General features: G+C 35.3%; 1 protein-coding gene across 1 annotated transcript in view; it reads right to left on the bottom strand.

The window, feature by feature from the left end:
- Positions 1-450: 450 nt before the first annotated feature.
- LOC149544815 (uncharacterized) overlaps positions 451-14,573 on the bottom strand; it is a 51,872-nt gene continuing 37,749 nt past the window's right edge. The window contains exons 6-10 of the mRNA XM_089795398.1: positions 8,409-8,452; positions 1,575-1,757; positions 1,377-1,467; positions 939-982; positions 451-815 (exon numbers count right to left, since the gene is read on the bottom strand). Coding sequence (XP_089651524.1) covers positions 696-815; positions 939-982; positions 1,377-1,467; positions 1,575-1,757; positions 8,409-8,452 — 482 coding nt within the window. The 3' untranslated portion in view covers positions 451-695. The remainder of the gene's footprint in view (positions 816-938; positions 983-1,376; positions 1,468-1,574; positions 1,758-8,408; positions 8,453-14,573) is intronic.

The following is a 14,573-nucleotide window of genomic DNA, read 5'->3' as shown; positions in this document are numbered from 1 at the left end:
TGAAAACTTTGGACAATGTTTTTGTTAGCACAATATAATTATTAACTAGAGGCTATAAACGTGATCTATAACACATAACAGATTCAAAGTCTACCACAAAGGATAAGACGAAGATATCTATAAATAGAATTTGGGATCATGAACAATTCACTCTTTACACATTGGTCGTGGAGATTTTTCTGAATGGAAACTGGAGCAAATAGTACTTCTAACGCGTTTCGGCCCTGGAAAAGATAGAAAACATTAAGAACTTTTCATATAATCAATTGAATCTTTGTTATTTACATTTACAAGATTCTCTATGTTGTGCAATTCACAATTACCAACACCGTGTACCACATATACAATCCACACCTTTGGAAACACGGCATCAAACATATTTACAATCTAGTATTTAATGGACTTTCAAGAAAGAGTTGCATACGACATTTATAAAAATATGCTGCATCATAGCTCAAAACCCAATGAGTGCTATATATAAAATATGTTGTATAAAAGTGTGCAACACAATATAAATTTGGCATAAAAATTTCCGTGGCTTGTTGGGAAGTCCCAAGAGCCAAATGTAAAGTACCTAAATTTTGGTTAACATCAAAACCAAAACTGAAAATAGCTCCTCCAAGAAAAATATACCACCCGTGGTATCCACCAGTTGATGGGTGAGCATTACCAATCTTGAGATTTTACCCGACAATTTATTGGGAATATGCTGATGCTAATGTATGCCACCATCCACACGCAACACTCCTAACAAAGCAATTTCCAAAAGGTACTTCACATGGAATATTTCTATCAATGGCATCCCCCAAGCCAAGCTGCGTTAACAAAAACGAAAACAACTATTAGTATAAAACCACTCCTGCAATCTTCGAAAAACCTTAATAAGGCATTCCATGACACAGATAAAAGAACCAAAAATAACTCCACAAGCCATATACCTGTCCATACTTGTTCCAGCCCCAGCAAAATACCTTCCCATTTTCTTCAAAAGCCAAAAAAACATTGTGAACTATATTAGCATTCATACCATACATTTTCAGAAACTCGATAAGAATGAATAGCATCTCTTCAATTTAAAATAAAAGATGATTGCATGAGAAACCATATATTTTACTAATTTAGGGAAGCATCAGATTATTATTTTCATCACTTTAACGGATGAACCTCTAAGCAGTAACTGCCTGATACACACTACATGGAGCACTTTACATCAAGGACCAAATTTATTAGTTTTTACGGCATTAAAAAATATAGAAAAGAGGAAACAAATAGCAATGGCATTCTGTTATATTGTAAAAGGTCATGGTTTAAAGGAAACAAAGAAAATGAAATTCATAAAACCATCAATAAAAATGGTAGGATAAAGGGTAAAATACCTGTACTAATAGCACTGTGTCGGGCCCCACAGGAAACAAGTTTAGCATGTTGGTTCTCCAAACTTGATGCCTCTAAAAGCCTTGGAAACATCTGAGAACACACATTTTTCAGGCATCAGTCAATGTCTCTATAATGCAACCTTACAACAGAAACATGCAGAACATTTAACATTTACAAAAGGACTGCATTACACACACCTCAGCCTGATCTCCACCTGTTCCAAGTTGACCAAACTGATTCCCACCAAAGGCGTAAACATCTCCGGTCGAAGTGATACAGATCGTATGCCACAAACCAGCAGCCACTGCTTGTACTTGCAAGCCTCCAAGAGATGAAACATAGGTGGGACTAAGCTCATCTTCTGTGAAACCTTGTCCACACTACAAGCAATAAAATTCAAGAAGCAAAAAATCCATTAGTTACTGAACATGCATGCATTTAAGTAAATGTCAGTTGCAACAATTTTCACATTTATTGTTGATTAAGACTATCAGAATTCTTTATCTAACTGGATATTTCACCTCCTTAATCAGATTGATCACTTTTGATTTTTTAAATATCATTGTACCAGGGCATTTTAGTGACATTCACTTTTTAATAGGTTTTCATCCCACCAAGGAAAATGCGTGTATTGTGCTGAACACGTATAGAGTTTACAGGTGTGAGCTATTGACTTGTTCTTAGCAGTTTTCAATACTTAAGTGCAAGTATTTTTAGGAGACTTGATTTAAAAACAACAGCTAACTAAGTTGACATATAATTGCTTCTCTTCAAACCATGTGGCTTTGTAACATGTTTTTACAAATGCCCTAAAAGTTGTTTGATAAGATAACATAGTTCTGAAAGAAGTTGACAACTGATCAAAACAAATATTTTATAGCCCCTCGAGAAAAAAATTGTATAATTTGTGAACTGTGCTTGGACTAATCATGGGAAATAATACCTCTTGGCCGTTGGAATAAATCACCTGTAACTGATTATACAAGGATTATAATTAATAATATTTGGTTTAGACTGAATCAAGTGGTTACCAATTTTACTTTGATTATATTCTGTTTCTAAAAACTCTTTGCAAATGACAGAAAATAAGGTATAATTTTATGTTGTATATTGTACCCTTAACAATTACTAACTTTGTTATGGCATAAGAAGTCCAAGTAATATTTCTTAAAACTAATACACAACAATAAAATCTCACAAATGATGATATTTTGGACAGAAATAGCAACTCTAAATGATATTCAGGAGATGGAGGGTAGTCTAATGGAGCATCTTGCAATTATCTTCTCCAAGCTGGAAACTGCAAACACAGCTTCCAAATTTCCTCTTCATTTCGAATTCGGCCAAGGGTCTAATCACCATGCCCCATCACAGAAACTGATTCTGATAATACAAGAAATATCAAAGTTAATAATAGGTAGGTCATTAGAATTGATTAAGTGGTTACCATTTCATTTCAAGTCTATACTGATTTCAAAATTCTTCACAAAGAACACAGAAAATATGGTACAATTTTATGATGGACATTATACCCTGAACATTTACCAGATTTGTTTCGGCATATGAAGACCAAAGAAGATATAATTTCTTGAATCAAAATCACATAGAAAAATTCATCAATGATGGACTGAAATTGGATAGAAATGGCACTTAAATGAGGCGGTGTATCATCAAAATGGAACATCTTGCAATTATATTATCCAAAATGGAAACTGCAAATACAGCTTCCAAGTTTCTTTCAAATTCAAATCTGACCAAAGATTTTCCCAACGTGCTCTATCATAGAACACCATCTGGATCTATACTGGTATTTCATTGCCCTTGAGGCAATGATACAGTATGAAATCCAGAGATTGGACAGAGATTAAGGACAGTTTCATTTTGCTTACAAAAAGTAGACTTTTAAGAAACAATGCTGAAAATATTAATAGTCTCAAATTTAAATGATTCCAAGAAATATCAAATTATCTTCTGAAAAGTCTATTAACAGAGTATATCTGTACACAGGGCCATTATGACCAACATGGTATAGGACATTTTATAGATTCAATATATATATATATATATATATAATTTATTAATTATAAAATGTCTGGCTGTTTAATCATAAATTCATTTTGCAAATATTCAATTCTCAGGCAAGTAACATCCAGTTAAAATCTATTAGACCTCACAATTATTAGCAGACTAAGTACATGTTATTTTTAAAGAAAATTACCTAAGGCAAAAATTCCAAAAGAATAAACAAGATGTTTTTAAAGCAAATTGCAAAACAAAGGCTAAAAACTAGAGATCATGCTTGCTAGTTGAAGTTTCCTTAAAAGTTGAATTTCCCACTGTCCTTTAACCATCTCCTCTTTTCGTAAAGGCATTATTCTTATTTTAGTAGAATGGAGTAATTTTGGTTTACAATCCATCCATGCATGCAGTTTGTGCTATTACCACAAGATTCTTGGTGCAAATATCTAATTAGTAAAGCTCCACAATTAAGCTGTCATCTAAAACTCTTTGGCTCCTCAATTCAAAGTTCATTCTCCTTGGAAAAGAAGGATCAAGAAACTAAATTTAAAAATTAGCACGTGCAACAGTCCTGCCCTCTGTTTATATCTTCTTGTCTTTTGCACCTTATCAATCAGCTATTTGATACCCACATAATTAAGAGGTTGAATGTAGCAAATTAATTTTTTTAACTTTGTACATGACCAATAAGCTGGACTGAAGCTATGTAATTTATAGACTCTTCAAATTTTGGTTTCAACTACCAACTGGTGCACAGCTAAAATTATCCTCTAGATAGAAAGTTTATCCCTTGCAGTTCTCATACATCATATTTTGCGAAAAAGAGTACTTCCTTGATTGTGGTGAGGATTTGTTGGATTCAGATTCTTGATGGAAATGTTTGATTTGATTTTTTTCATTTACTTGTCATGACATCATCTTGTGTGAATAAGATTTCCTTAGTTGTGGCAAGGATTTGATGAACTTGAACTCTTGATAGAAATGATTGATTTTCTTAATTTCATTTACTAGGACAATGTTTTTTCAGTAGGATGTCTAGGCAATTGGTTATGTTACACACAGGAATGTAAGTCAAAGACGTGTTCAAATATACAGTAGAAAACAATCACATTTTGAGAGAAAAGCGGTAGTCAACTTTGGGTTGCATATGTTAGCAAAACCAACCCAAGAAATGCCATATTTGTATGCCAAAAAAGGGATTTTAACATGAAAAAATTGTGACTCGTACAAATAAAAGCAGCACACACATGCACAATATTCTTGGGGCAAGGTAGGACAGTCATTATTTGCATTTGTTACAAATAAAGATAATCCAGAAAAATAAACAAGAGCGTAACTGGAAACTAAATATCACAATTGATCAAGCTCAACAGATCTTATGCTTATTTGCAACCTACAGAGTATAGCAGCGGAAAAGGAGCTAAAATGTGGTAGCACAAGCAGCAGACATACAGACAAAAAGATCATAAAAAATGGTCTATTTCAATTTCCAAGAAAGGCTGAACCTTGGCCCAAATTAAAGCTTTAACACCACCTCTTGCTGTGATAGCCAAAACACAATAATATATGACAACAAGTGATGAATGAATCTGCAAGTAAAAGAAGAATATATCAGATCTATACATTGAGCAAAATGAAGCTAAATATTGAATATCAGACTGAACCAGTTTGAAGGTCAACTTCCATAGTTCCACAGTAAAAACAGAATTTACATTATTATATCTAAACACCACATTGCTTCCTCCTATATATAGCATTATTAAGCCATAATGACCTCACATGATTGTTCTATGGGGGAAGGCTGGCCTATATATAGCATTATTAAGCTATAATGACCTTATAATCCCAATGAGGCCCACTACAACTACAATTATGAAATATAGGAACTACCAAATGACCAAGACTAAGGCTATGCATACCACAAGTTGGTCATTCCATAACCTGATAAATCCAATAGGTTGCATTGGCATGCAGAGGATGTGATGACCCTCACATGATTGTTCTATGGGGGAAAGTTGGAATGCTAGAATTACAGAAGAACCAAAAATATGCTCATTACTTTGGAATTCACAATTTTGGGCGGTAATGTGTTTGGAAGCCAGATGCATCCAAGGTCATAACCTCCAAGCTTTGTCAAGTAGTTTTGAGGTTATTGATAGACTAACCAAGCATGATGAAATCTAGGGAAGTGACACAAGTTTATCACTATAAAGAAATGATCTTGTTCATAAACCAGGAAGCAACTGACTTGTCAGCATCAAACGTAATTCAGCTACCATGGAAAATGTTTGGAAAAATTAAATTCAAAATTTCTAATGACAAAGAAAATACAGATCCTTTCCATTGGATGAACTTTATTTAAATCTTGTTCTCATTTCTATCCTTTTTCTCATTGAAATTAAATCTTGTTTGTAAATTGGCCTAATGCACATTGAGTTTCAAATTTAATTGATGATCAACATATCAAGTTTAAGAATTATTGTTCTTGTGCTCCTATGACCATCCTGCACCCTCCTCTCACCCCATCTCCTCAGCTAGAACCCCCAAGCACATTAAAACTAGTAATAATGCTAGCTTGCATGCTTTTGTGTTATTGCAAGCTATGGCCATGAGAAATTTTTGAACCCTATAAGTGCTAGCCCCAGTTAAACAGATTTGTAATTGACGTCAAAACAGAGATATCCCGTTCCATGAAAACTTCATTAACAGTAACAAATACACATAAACAACATGTCATACCAGTTTCTTTGGCTAGAAAAAGGTGTTGAGGAGAACAGTTGCCTGTACTTCTGATCATAAACATGTTAATGAAGTTGTTACAAAATATTAAGGTTCTAGGAGATGCTGTTGTTCTTGTTTGTGATTGGCAATTGCACAGGCAAAGGGAATAAGAGAAATAATAGTTGCTGTCCATAATTTAAAAATGATCAGTGGCTATGTTTGGACTTGGCATATGGCAGCACGTCAAACATTATATAATGTAAGCTGGTGTCTTGAGTTTGTAAATTACTAAATTCAGCTTGGGTATATTTCTTCGACATGTGTCCACTTTTCTGTTTTTGCAGATTATAATTCGATAAAGAACAGAAAAGTTCACATCAGCATTAAAGAAAAGCAGCAATCAATTTCTAATTTTATGAAGTCAGTAAAATAAGGGCAGAGACAATGTTTTATCAATCACCGCTCAATTCCTCATTCCCGGAAGTACCATGAACAGCAGAGGCCATGGAGAGAACAGTGATTAATATATTTGGAAGGCTTGAAGGCTTGACTATTTTCTTTTTCATATTGATTTCAATAATTTTGTGGAAGCTTTGTGCTTCATCAATAAAAAACATTTCACAGTCAAAAGTTGTTAAAATATGCAGTGGTGCTGGTGTGTACGTCTATCGTGATTAAACAGAGTGTCTTAATTTGCACATTCTGGAATGCAGTTTGGTGTTTGTAATCAGTAATCACATATATAATATTGTATGTGATTGTCCCGTTCAACAGACAAACCAGATTTGGCTCGACACCTGTGCAAACTGTCAAACTAATAACCTACCTTAAACTTAGAAAACAATTCAATAAAAGCATGTTGGTAAAAAACAATGATTGCAAAGCCATGTGTATTTAAGGCAGACATGGCAATTGCAATGGTGTAACAATTTGTTTTGAATCCGTCAACGATCACGAAATAAATATATCATTTCTTTCATTAGGGAAAAAAGGTGTGCATGTGAATTGCATGGAGAAAACAAAACATTGCCAATAGAAGTAGTAGTTGTTAAATATGATATTATGGAAGGTAGGCGAGCCCGGCACTGCACAACCCAGATGAGGCAGTCTGCGGGCCCGGTCTCTGGCTCACCCTACATAAGGGCTGGATTGACAAGTACATAAAAGTCATGATCATTTGTAACAAAGGATTTAATGCTTTTGAAAGGAAAAAATTGGAGGGAGATTCTCATTAGAAGACAACTGGAAAGGACTGTTTGATAAAGATTTTGAGACTAGTAATAGGAGAATCGGGTATAGCAACAACAGTGAGTGAATTTTGGTTTTGTTCAATCTCTGCTCTAACAGTGCTTTGTATCTAAAATCAATCCTGATCTCTTTGCAATCTGTTATAACATAATATACAGTGGGCTAGTCTTGTTCTTTCAAACTAAGACAATTTTTTCTTTGGACATCTAGAAAAATTATATCTGCAGTGTCATTCTTTCAGTTTACAAGGATTATTAGAGTTGTCTTGATTAATCTGAAGTTTATTAAAGCATACTTGTCTATCTCTGTTTGTAATGAGAAATGGAAGAAATTGTAATCAGTTGTAATTGGGAATTTGTATCATTCTTAAGGTTGGGGCTTTGAGAATCTTGAAGTTGGTGCTTAGTTTGTTGAATTGTGGTTTTGGATGAGTTGGTGCTCACAGGTTTTAATTTGTAATCAGATTGTTCAGGCAGAGAGCTTGTGACTTGTGTTGGTGCCCTAAAAGACATTGTAATATTTCTAATTGTGAGGCTGGATCGGGACAGTAGATCCTAGAAGCATTACTCACCACTGTTTTCTCCCTTCTTGGGTTTCCACATCATTTTCCTGTGCATTGTGCTCTTATCTTGTGATGCTTCTTTTTAATTGCCAGCATGGTGGTTACATTTCAATATACACATAAGGGTCTAAAAGTTAAATTGGACAAGAATTTAAGTTTAATTTTAAGTATATTTACTACTGATTCACACCTGCCCTCCCCCACTCTTCTGAGTATTATATCTGTGATATACAATAAGGTCAATAGTGTAAAGCAAGAAAAACAAAGTATCCACCCTTTATAAGCTTCCACAGACAAGAAATTGCATTTATAATCATGATAAGTTAGTTGTGGATCCAACTGTTCATTAAAAATTAAAATAGTTGGCTAAGAGAATGCACAATACATACAGTAAGCAATAAAAAAACACTCTCTTTGTAATTAAGAATGTGTACATAATCTTCAACTTTTTTTACTCATTAATTCTGGAAAGGGAACTCACCTGCCCATACAGACCCCATCCAAATGTTAATAATGCTCCAGCATCTGCACAAATAAACAGTGAACAATTTAGATAAGCTAAATTGAAGCAATTTTTAACCATGAAAAAAATACTCTCTTACTGCATTTTAAATAATCTTTCTTATTCTAAAAATCACGGGATGAATAAGAGAGAGAAAAAAAGAAATAAGAATAATATTGATGTCCACGGACAACCAAAATTATGTCAATGGGACTCAAGAGTACAGCAGTTTGCACTTTAAAGCTTTAGGAACAGAAACCTAGACTTCAAGATCAAAGTCTTAGACTTCAATCTCGAGCAAATGCATTAAGTAATGAGCAGATTAAGGGTGTGAGTACTCATGGCAACCAAAGTCAACCAATAGACAAGCCCCTTTGACAAAATCCAAATTGAGAAAGCTTGGGAATAGGAGAAGAAAATTATCTAAGCGTGGGCTACTATTTGTATAGACGAAATTCCTCTAGACAAGGCAGATTCCGCTTGCTCCAGAGGAATCCGAATTCCTCTGAGATGCTTAAATTCCACCCCACTTTTGCTGCCCAAAGTCCTGTCTTCTCCCTAAATTCCTCCTTTGGGTAAGATTTTGGGGTAATTAGATGAATAAATGGCATTGCTTTGAGGACAAATCATTGAAGGAAAATGAAAAATCAGATTAAGAAAGAAGAAGATGATCATGAAATCAGTCTTAACGAGGACAAATTCAAATTGAAGTAATCATCAATATCACCTAGAAACATAATTGAGAGCTAGATTGCTACGAAGAGAGAGCTTGAGGGTGAAGTAAATGAATTCTAAGCTGCATAGCAAAATGAGGAAAATGCAAGGGTAAGAGGAAAATTCCTTAACCCCAAAATTCTGCTCTCAAGTCGAGGTTAAAAGGGCATCATAAGGGTGAGACAAATCTATTTTGGCAGAACTGCTGCAAGATTGAGGTTGAAAGCAAGGTGGATGAGCAAAATTGAAATATTCTAAGTGTGAAGGGGAGAAAATTCCTCTCCTATCCCTGATTTCGGCCACTACCAAGAAGGCAATTGAAAGCAAAGGTAAAGGTGTGATGGAGGAAGGATAAAAGTCATGAATTTGAGGGAGACTGTGGAGTGGAAGTTTGAATCCAAAGATGAACATAAGAGATGATTGAAGAGATGAGGAAATTCCGCCTGGCATGGTTGAATCCACCTACCCTTGAGAAATCTAGTTTCCTCTCAACACCCCAATTTGTGCCTTGTTCTTTGAATGGTAAAAACTAAAAACATGAATGCAGCCTCTCAATTCATGAAATGATGAACAGGGAACTTGAAAATTGCAAAGGATATCAAGGCAATGGTGAGATCTTATGAGAAGGTTGCAAATTTAAGAAATTTGAAGCAGAATGATTCAGAATTCCTCTCTATGCCTCCATTCCTGCCTTACATGAAACATAATGAAAGCCAATCAAATTCCTTAAAATTGTTAGGATCAAACAACACTGGGGGGAGGGTGGGGCTGAATCAGTGTTCTAGCACTTTTAAACAAAACATTCTTTTTATCACAATACCATATAAAACTGAAATAATAAAGCATAGAAATAAAACATACACAACAAGAGAAATCATACCACCATCATTTGTTCTCGAGGAAACCCAGGCCAAGGGAAAACTCTGGTGAGGATTGAACCCACAACATAATGCACTAGTGTAAATGTCTCCCCACTAGAAGACCTGACCCTGTTAGGAGTTGATACAATATGTCCAATACATAAGTCCCTGTTAGGAGACTAGACCCTGTTGAAAGTCCTCAGCCCTATTAGGAGTTGTGAGAACAAAAAGGAAGCTCGCTACTCGAAGAAGGAGGTCAAATCTATCTTCAAGGACACACTATCCATTACAATAGAATATTACATCAAAATTTGGGTTATATCTAGTGAACTATACATAGCATCACAATGCTTAATTAGTTCCAATGAAGCTTGCATCTGCTTTGCTCTGACATCTAACATCAAGGCTCCCACATCACAACAACATATCAAAATCATCGATATCCTCGCATATCAAAATACTTTCCTTTATACAGGTTCAAATCTTTATTCCAATCAGCTTACATAAGGATTTACCAAACATGTCCATACCCATAGCAAAACACAAAATTTGATGATGCTATCCAAGAGTTAAGACCTTGGATGTTGCCCCTTCAATGCTAAGTACTTGAATTGGTAAACCAAACCAATTTGCCAACCCAATTTATCCAATTACCACAAACTGTCTTGTATCACTGCTTTCCTAAACCTATGCCACTTCACACTACTATGCCTTATGCTACATCACATAGTAACATTGGCGATCATAGTAGTAGACCATATAACATATTCCTGAAATTATAGACCTATCTAATAAATCCTTTGTCATTACTGACCAAAACTGTCCGATTGTAGTTTGTGTAACCTTCCTGGACCTAGATATTTTTCACATAACTGACTCATCAGCCATAGCAGCAAGAACTGTTGCCATCAATGACAACACATGTATAGTCGCCTAGCACTTGCCAACAAAAATTGCATTGCAAAGGGGAAAAAATGCATGAATGGAGAATTCAAGAGGTGAAATCAAAGGTGACAAGTTGAAATCGAAATGCAAGAGATGATTCCTCATGGCAGAATCTGCCAGCATTACAGGAATCCAAATTCTTCTCCAAGGCTTCAATTCCACCCCTATATGAAGTGCAAAAAATGCCAAAGTGGAGCCCCTTAACTTGAGAAAACCACAATTGAGGGAAATCGGATTCTGAGGAGAAATCAAGACCAATTGAGCCAAAAAAAATTGAGGTGGATATTATGTTGAGGTGTCAACATCATGATCTTAGACTTGCATATTATCACACAAAACATGAATTGAGGCCACCAAAATTCAGTGATAATCTACAGAAAAAATGAAAGATTAGATAGTTGGGCGAGTAAAATGAAATATTGAGTTTGAGGAAAATGAGACTAGAGAAAAATTCATCTTAAGAGTGGCGGATCTCGCCACCCTAAGAGGAATCCAAATTCTTCCCTCATGCTTGATTCCCACCCCAAGGAAGAGAAGGCTTGATCAAAGACAAGAGGGTGATTTGATTAATAAAAAAACAAAGAAAAACATACCTTCGGTTCCTTAATTAGGTTGGCCTTAAGAGGAGATAAACGGAACTTAATAAAATGATTTTATTGGCCCAAAAGAGGTCACGTCAGCCCTCTTATAGACATGCCTCTTCATGATGAACACCTCTATAAGGGGTAGAGGTGTGGATCTATCCCTTATTGAGGTGATGAACTCTATCCACAATCACTATGCACCATCGAGTCGAAGGATAGTGTTAGACAAAGCTCTTCAGGATAATAACCATCAAGTCCAACTAAGATAGAAGGAAATCTTCCCCCACTGAAAGAGAACGAGGATGAGATGATAGATATTGAAGATTTTCCTAGGGATGGCCAAATCTCACCTCTTAATGAAGACCCGAGTGAAAAAATTGTCATCATCCTTGTTGAAGACCAAAACAAAGAGGAGCCCAACATTCATTTAGGGGATGTACAACACCATCATGATTGAGAGATATCATACAAGGGATAGAAATTATGAAACTAGAACCAATAGAGAACATTGAAGATATTGTACAACATCTTGGAAAGGAGAAAGAGAATCAGCTTGTACGAGGATTGGCCAAGGTAACTAGAGATGATTTAGGACTAGCTAACTCCAAAATATTATTCCTAAGGTGGATAGGACTAGAGATAGAACTCATTCACAAGACTACAAAATAATTGAACATGAAATGGTGCTACTACAAAGAAGCAAGAATTCAAAGAAGCCTAGGATACTATTCAAGCCGTGCAAGATAGAATGAACAAGGAAGTTACAAAGAAGAAGAAATATAAGGAGGAGAATATGAGATTAAGAGAACACTGCATGCATGTCTTCAATCCAATCCAGCAAAAAGATCACACATTTGCACTACCTCTCATCCTTGAGAGGGAATCAATTGATAATGTTGAGAGTTCAAGGATGTTTCAAGAGATGCAAGCTTGGATGGAAGAGTTTGACAAGAGGGGATTGCCTTTCTTCCTAGATTCTTGAGGCAATATCAGGCACTCACAAAGCTAAGAGTGAGGTTTCAAGCCTTGGATAAACTTTGGGAGGAGTTTCAACCAATCAAAGATAAGACCATGCTTTTGCAAGCAATGAAAAAGCTTCCTAAGCAACTATTAGAGAAAATAATAGTGATTAAGATAGGTGGAATGAACTTTGATCCATAGGCAAGATACATTGAAGAAGATAAGAAATGATAGCCTTCATCTTGATTCCTCCATCCCAAATATGATTGAAGAAACTAAAGAGGCAATGATAGCTAGATTCCACTTTGATGAGAAAAAGGAAGAAAACATGAACTTGGAAGTTTTAAAAGAAAAGTTGAACTTACAACTTTAAGGACAATGATAGTATCAAAAGGGAGCACTTGAGAAGATTTTCATCCCTCATAGTTACCATGGCTTCAATTAAGGACATCGCACCAGATTGAGAGAAGACATTTTTTGCAACCAAAATTGAGATGGACTCAACAAATTTGAGATTGCAAAAGGCACCTATACCTACAATGAATGAGCTCAAGAACATTAGTCCAAGTTCATCGAATTGGCAAAGTAAGAGAGAAACAAAGGAAATCATATTTTGAAAAATAATTTGATGGAAGCCTAAGTAACAAACAATTTTGTCATTGGTTATTGGATTAGATTTTTAATTTTGATTGGCCCGTGTTTTGGTGCCATTTAGTTGGTTCTCACTACTTTGTAATTTTTCTGTTGGCTCATTTTATGGTGCTTGAATCTCATTGGCCGATAGGGTGGCAATCCTAGTTAGGATTTGTAGGATTTCAATTGAGTCATTGATTCTAATTTAATCTTGGCCGTTCATTGTAAATGAGCTCCCTATTCTCTTCTCATTTGAAAAAAAAAATGTTGAAAACTTATAATAATGCTAACATTGTTCCACTTGTCATTATTGTGTTTTACATGGTGATTTATTATGATCCAATTTGAATCATTGCATGGTGATCTTCATCCTCACTTAGAATAGATTTCATTTCAAGTTGTTAAGATAGAATAGAATTTTCTTTAAGTAACTTACTTGGATGAAAGAAATTGTGAGTGTTTACGTGCAACACTAGAACATGAAACTAGGCCACTAGCCTCTCATTGATTGCAAGTGTGTCATGTGTAGTTAGCTAGTGATTAAATGCACTCCACTTCAATTTATATTCAATTTTTTGTTTGCATCCATTCATGGGATTAAAGAGGAGATGTTGATTTGAAAACTATTTGGAAATACCTTTGAAGTTCGCTCTAGGTGGATGGAGTCACCAACAAGATGGCATCTAGTAAAGCCCAAGTTCATTAATACTTCCTTGCATCCATAGGTGGAAATAGAAGTGGAAGTAGAAGAAGGTGACAATCTTAAGTGGAAAATTGGAAAATTAAAATATCTTTAGAATCAAATTCACAAGTCTTGAGAAACAATGTAAGTCCCCTCAGTGATCCAACAAATCACATCATTTCAACTGAGCAAGTATCCACGATTGAAGGAGCCTTGAAGTTGCCTCATGATCATACTTTGCAAGCTTAGCATAAGGAGTGACTTTATTCAAAAGAAGATTGTGTATCTAGTGTTTCATCTTGAACCATTGAGTGTTTGATTTTGCATGTTGTATTGGAACAAAACTCACATCAATGGGCCCCACAAGGGAAAAGGAAAAGAAAAGAAATAGAAAACAACTAGGTGATACTAACATAGAAGGTCAAGAAAGAACCCCAAAGAGCAAAAGCTAGGGATTACTACGGATAGGGAAGTCTCATAAAGTATTACCATCTAGGGAAGAAAATTGTGAATCACTAATGTAGTGGGTTCAATTTATGTAAGCCGAACTAGAGCTCCATTTGAGAGCTACATTGATCCAACTTCTCCACATTTACTTCCCCATCGAAGGGTTGGATTTCCATCTTAGCCTCTGCTTCATGGTAGATAATTATAGCTCATTGAAGTTTCTCAATGCTCATAAGATTTCTTAAGTTGGTAATCCTTTACGGGACTTCTCAATATTGAATTTTATGTAAAGCAAGGAAGAAATTCTAAAAAATGTACA

The sequence above is a fragment of the Cupressus sempervirens genome, chromosome 8, assembly GCF_028749045.1.
Source record: "Cupressus sempervirens isolate cs-2001-9-10 chromosome 8, ASM2874904v1, whole genome shotgun sequence".
Lineage (NCBI taxonomy): Eukaryota > Viridiplantae > Streptophyta > Pinopsida > Cupressales > Cupressaceae > Cupressus > Cupressus sempervirens.
This window is presented reverse-complemented; position numbering and strand designations above follow the sequence as displayed.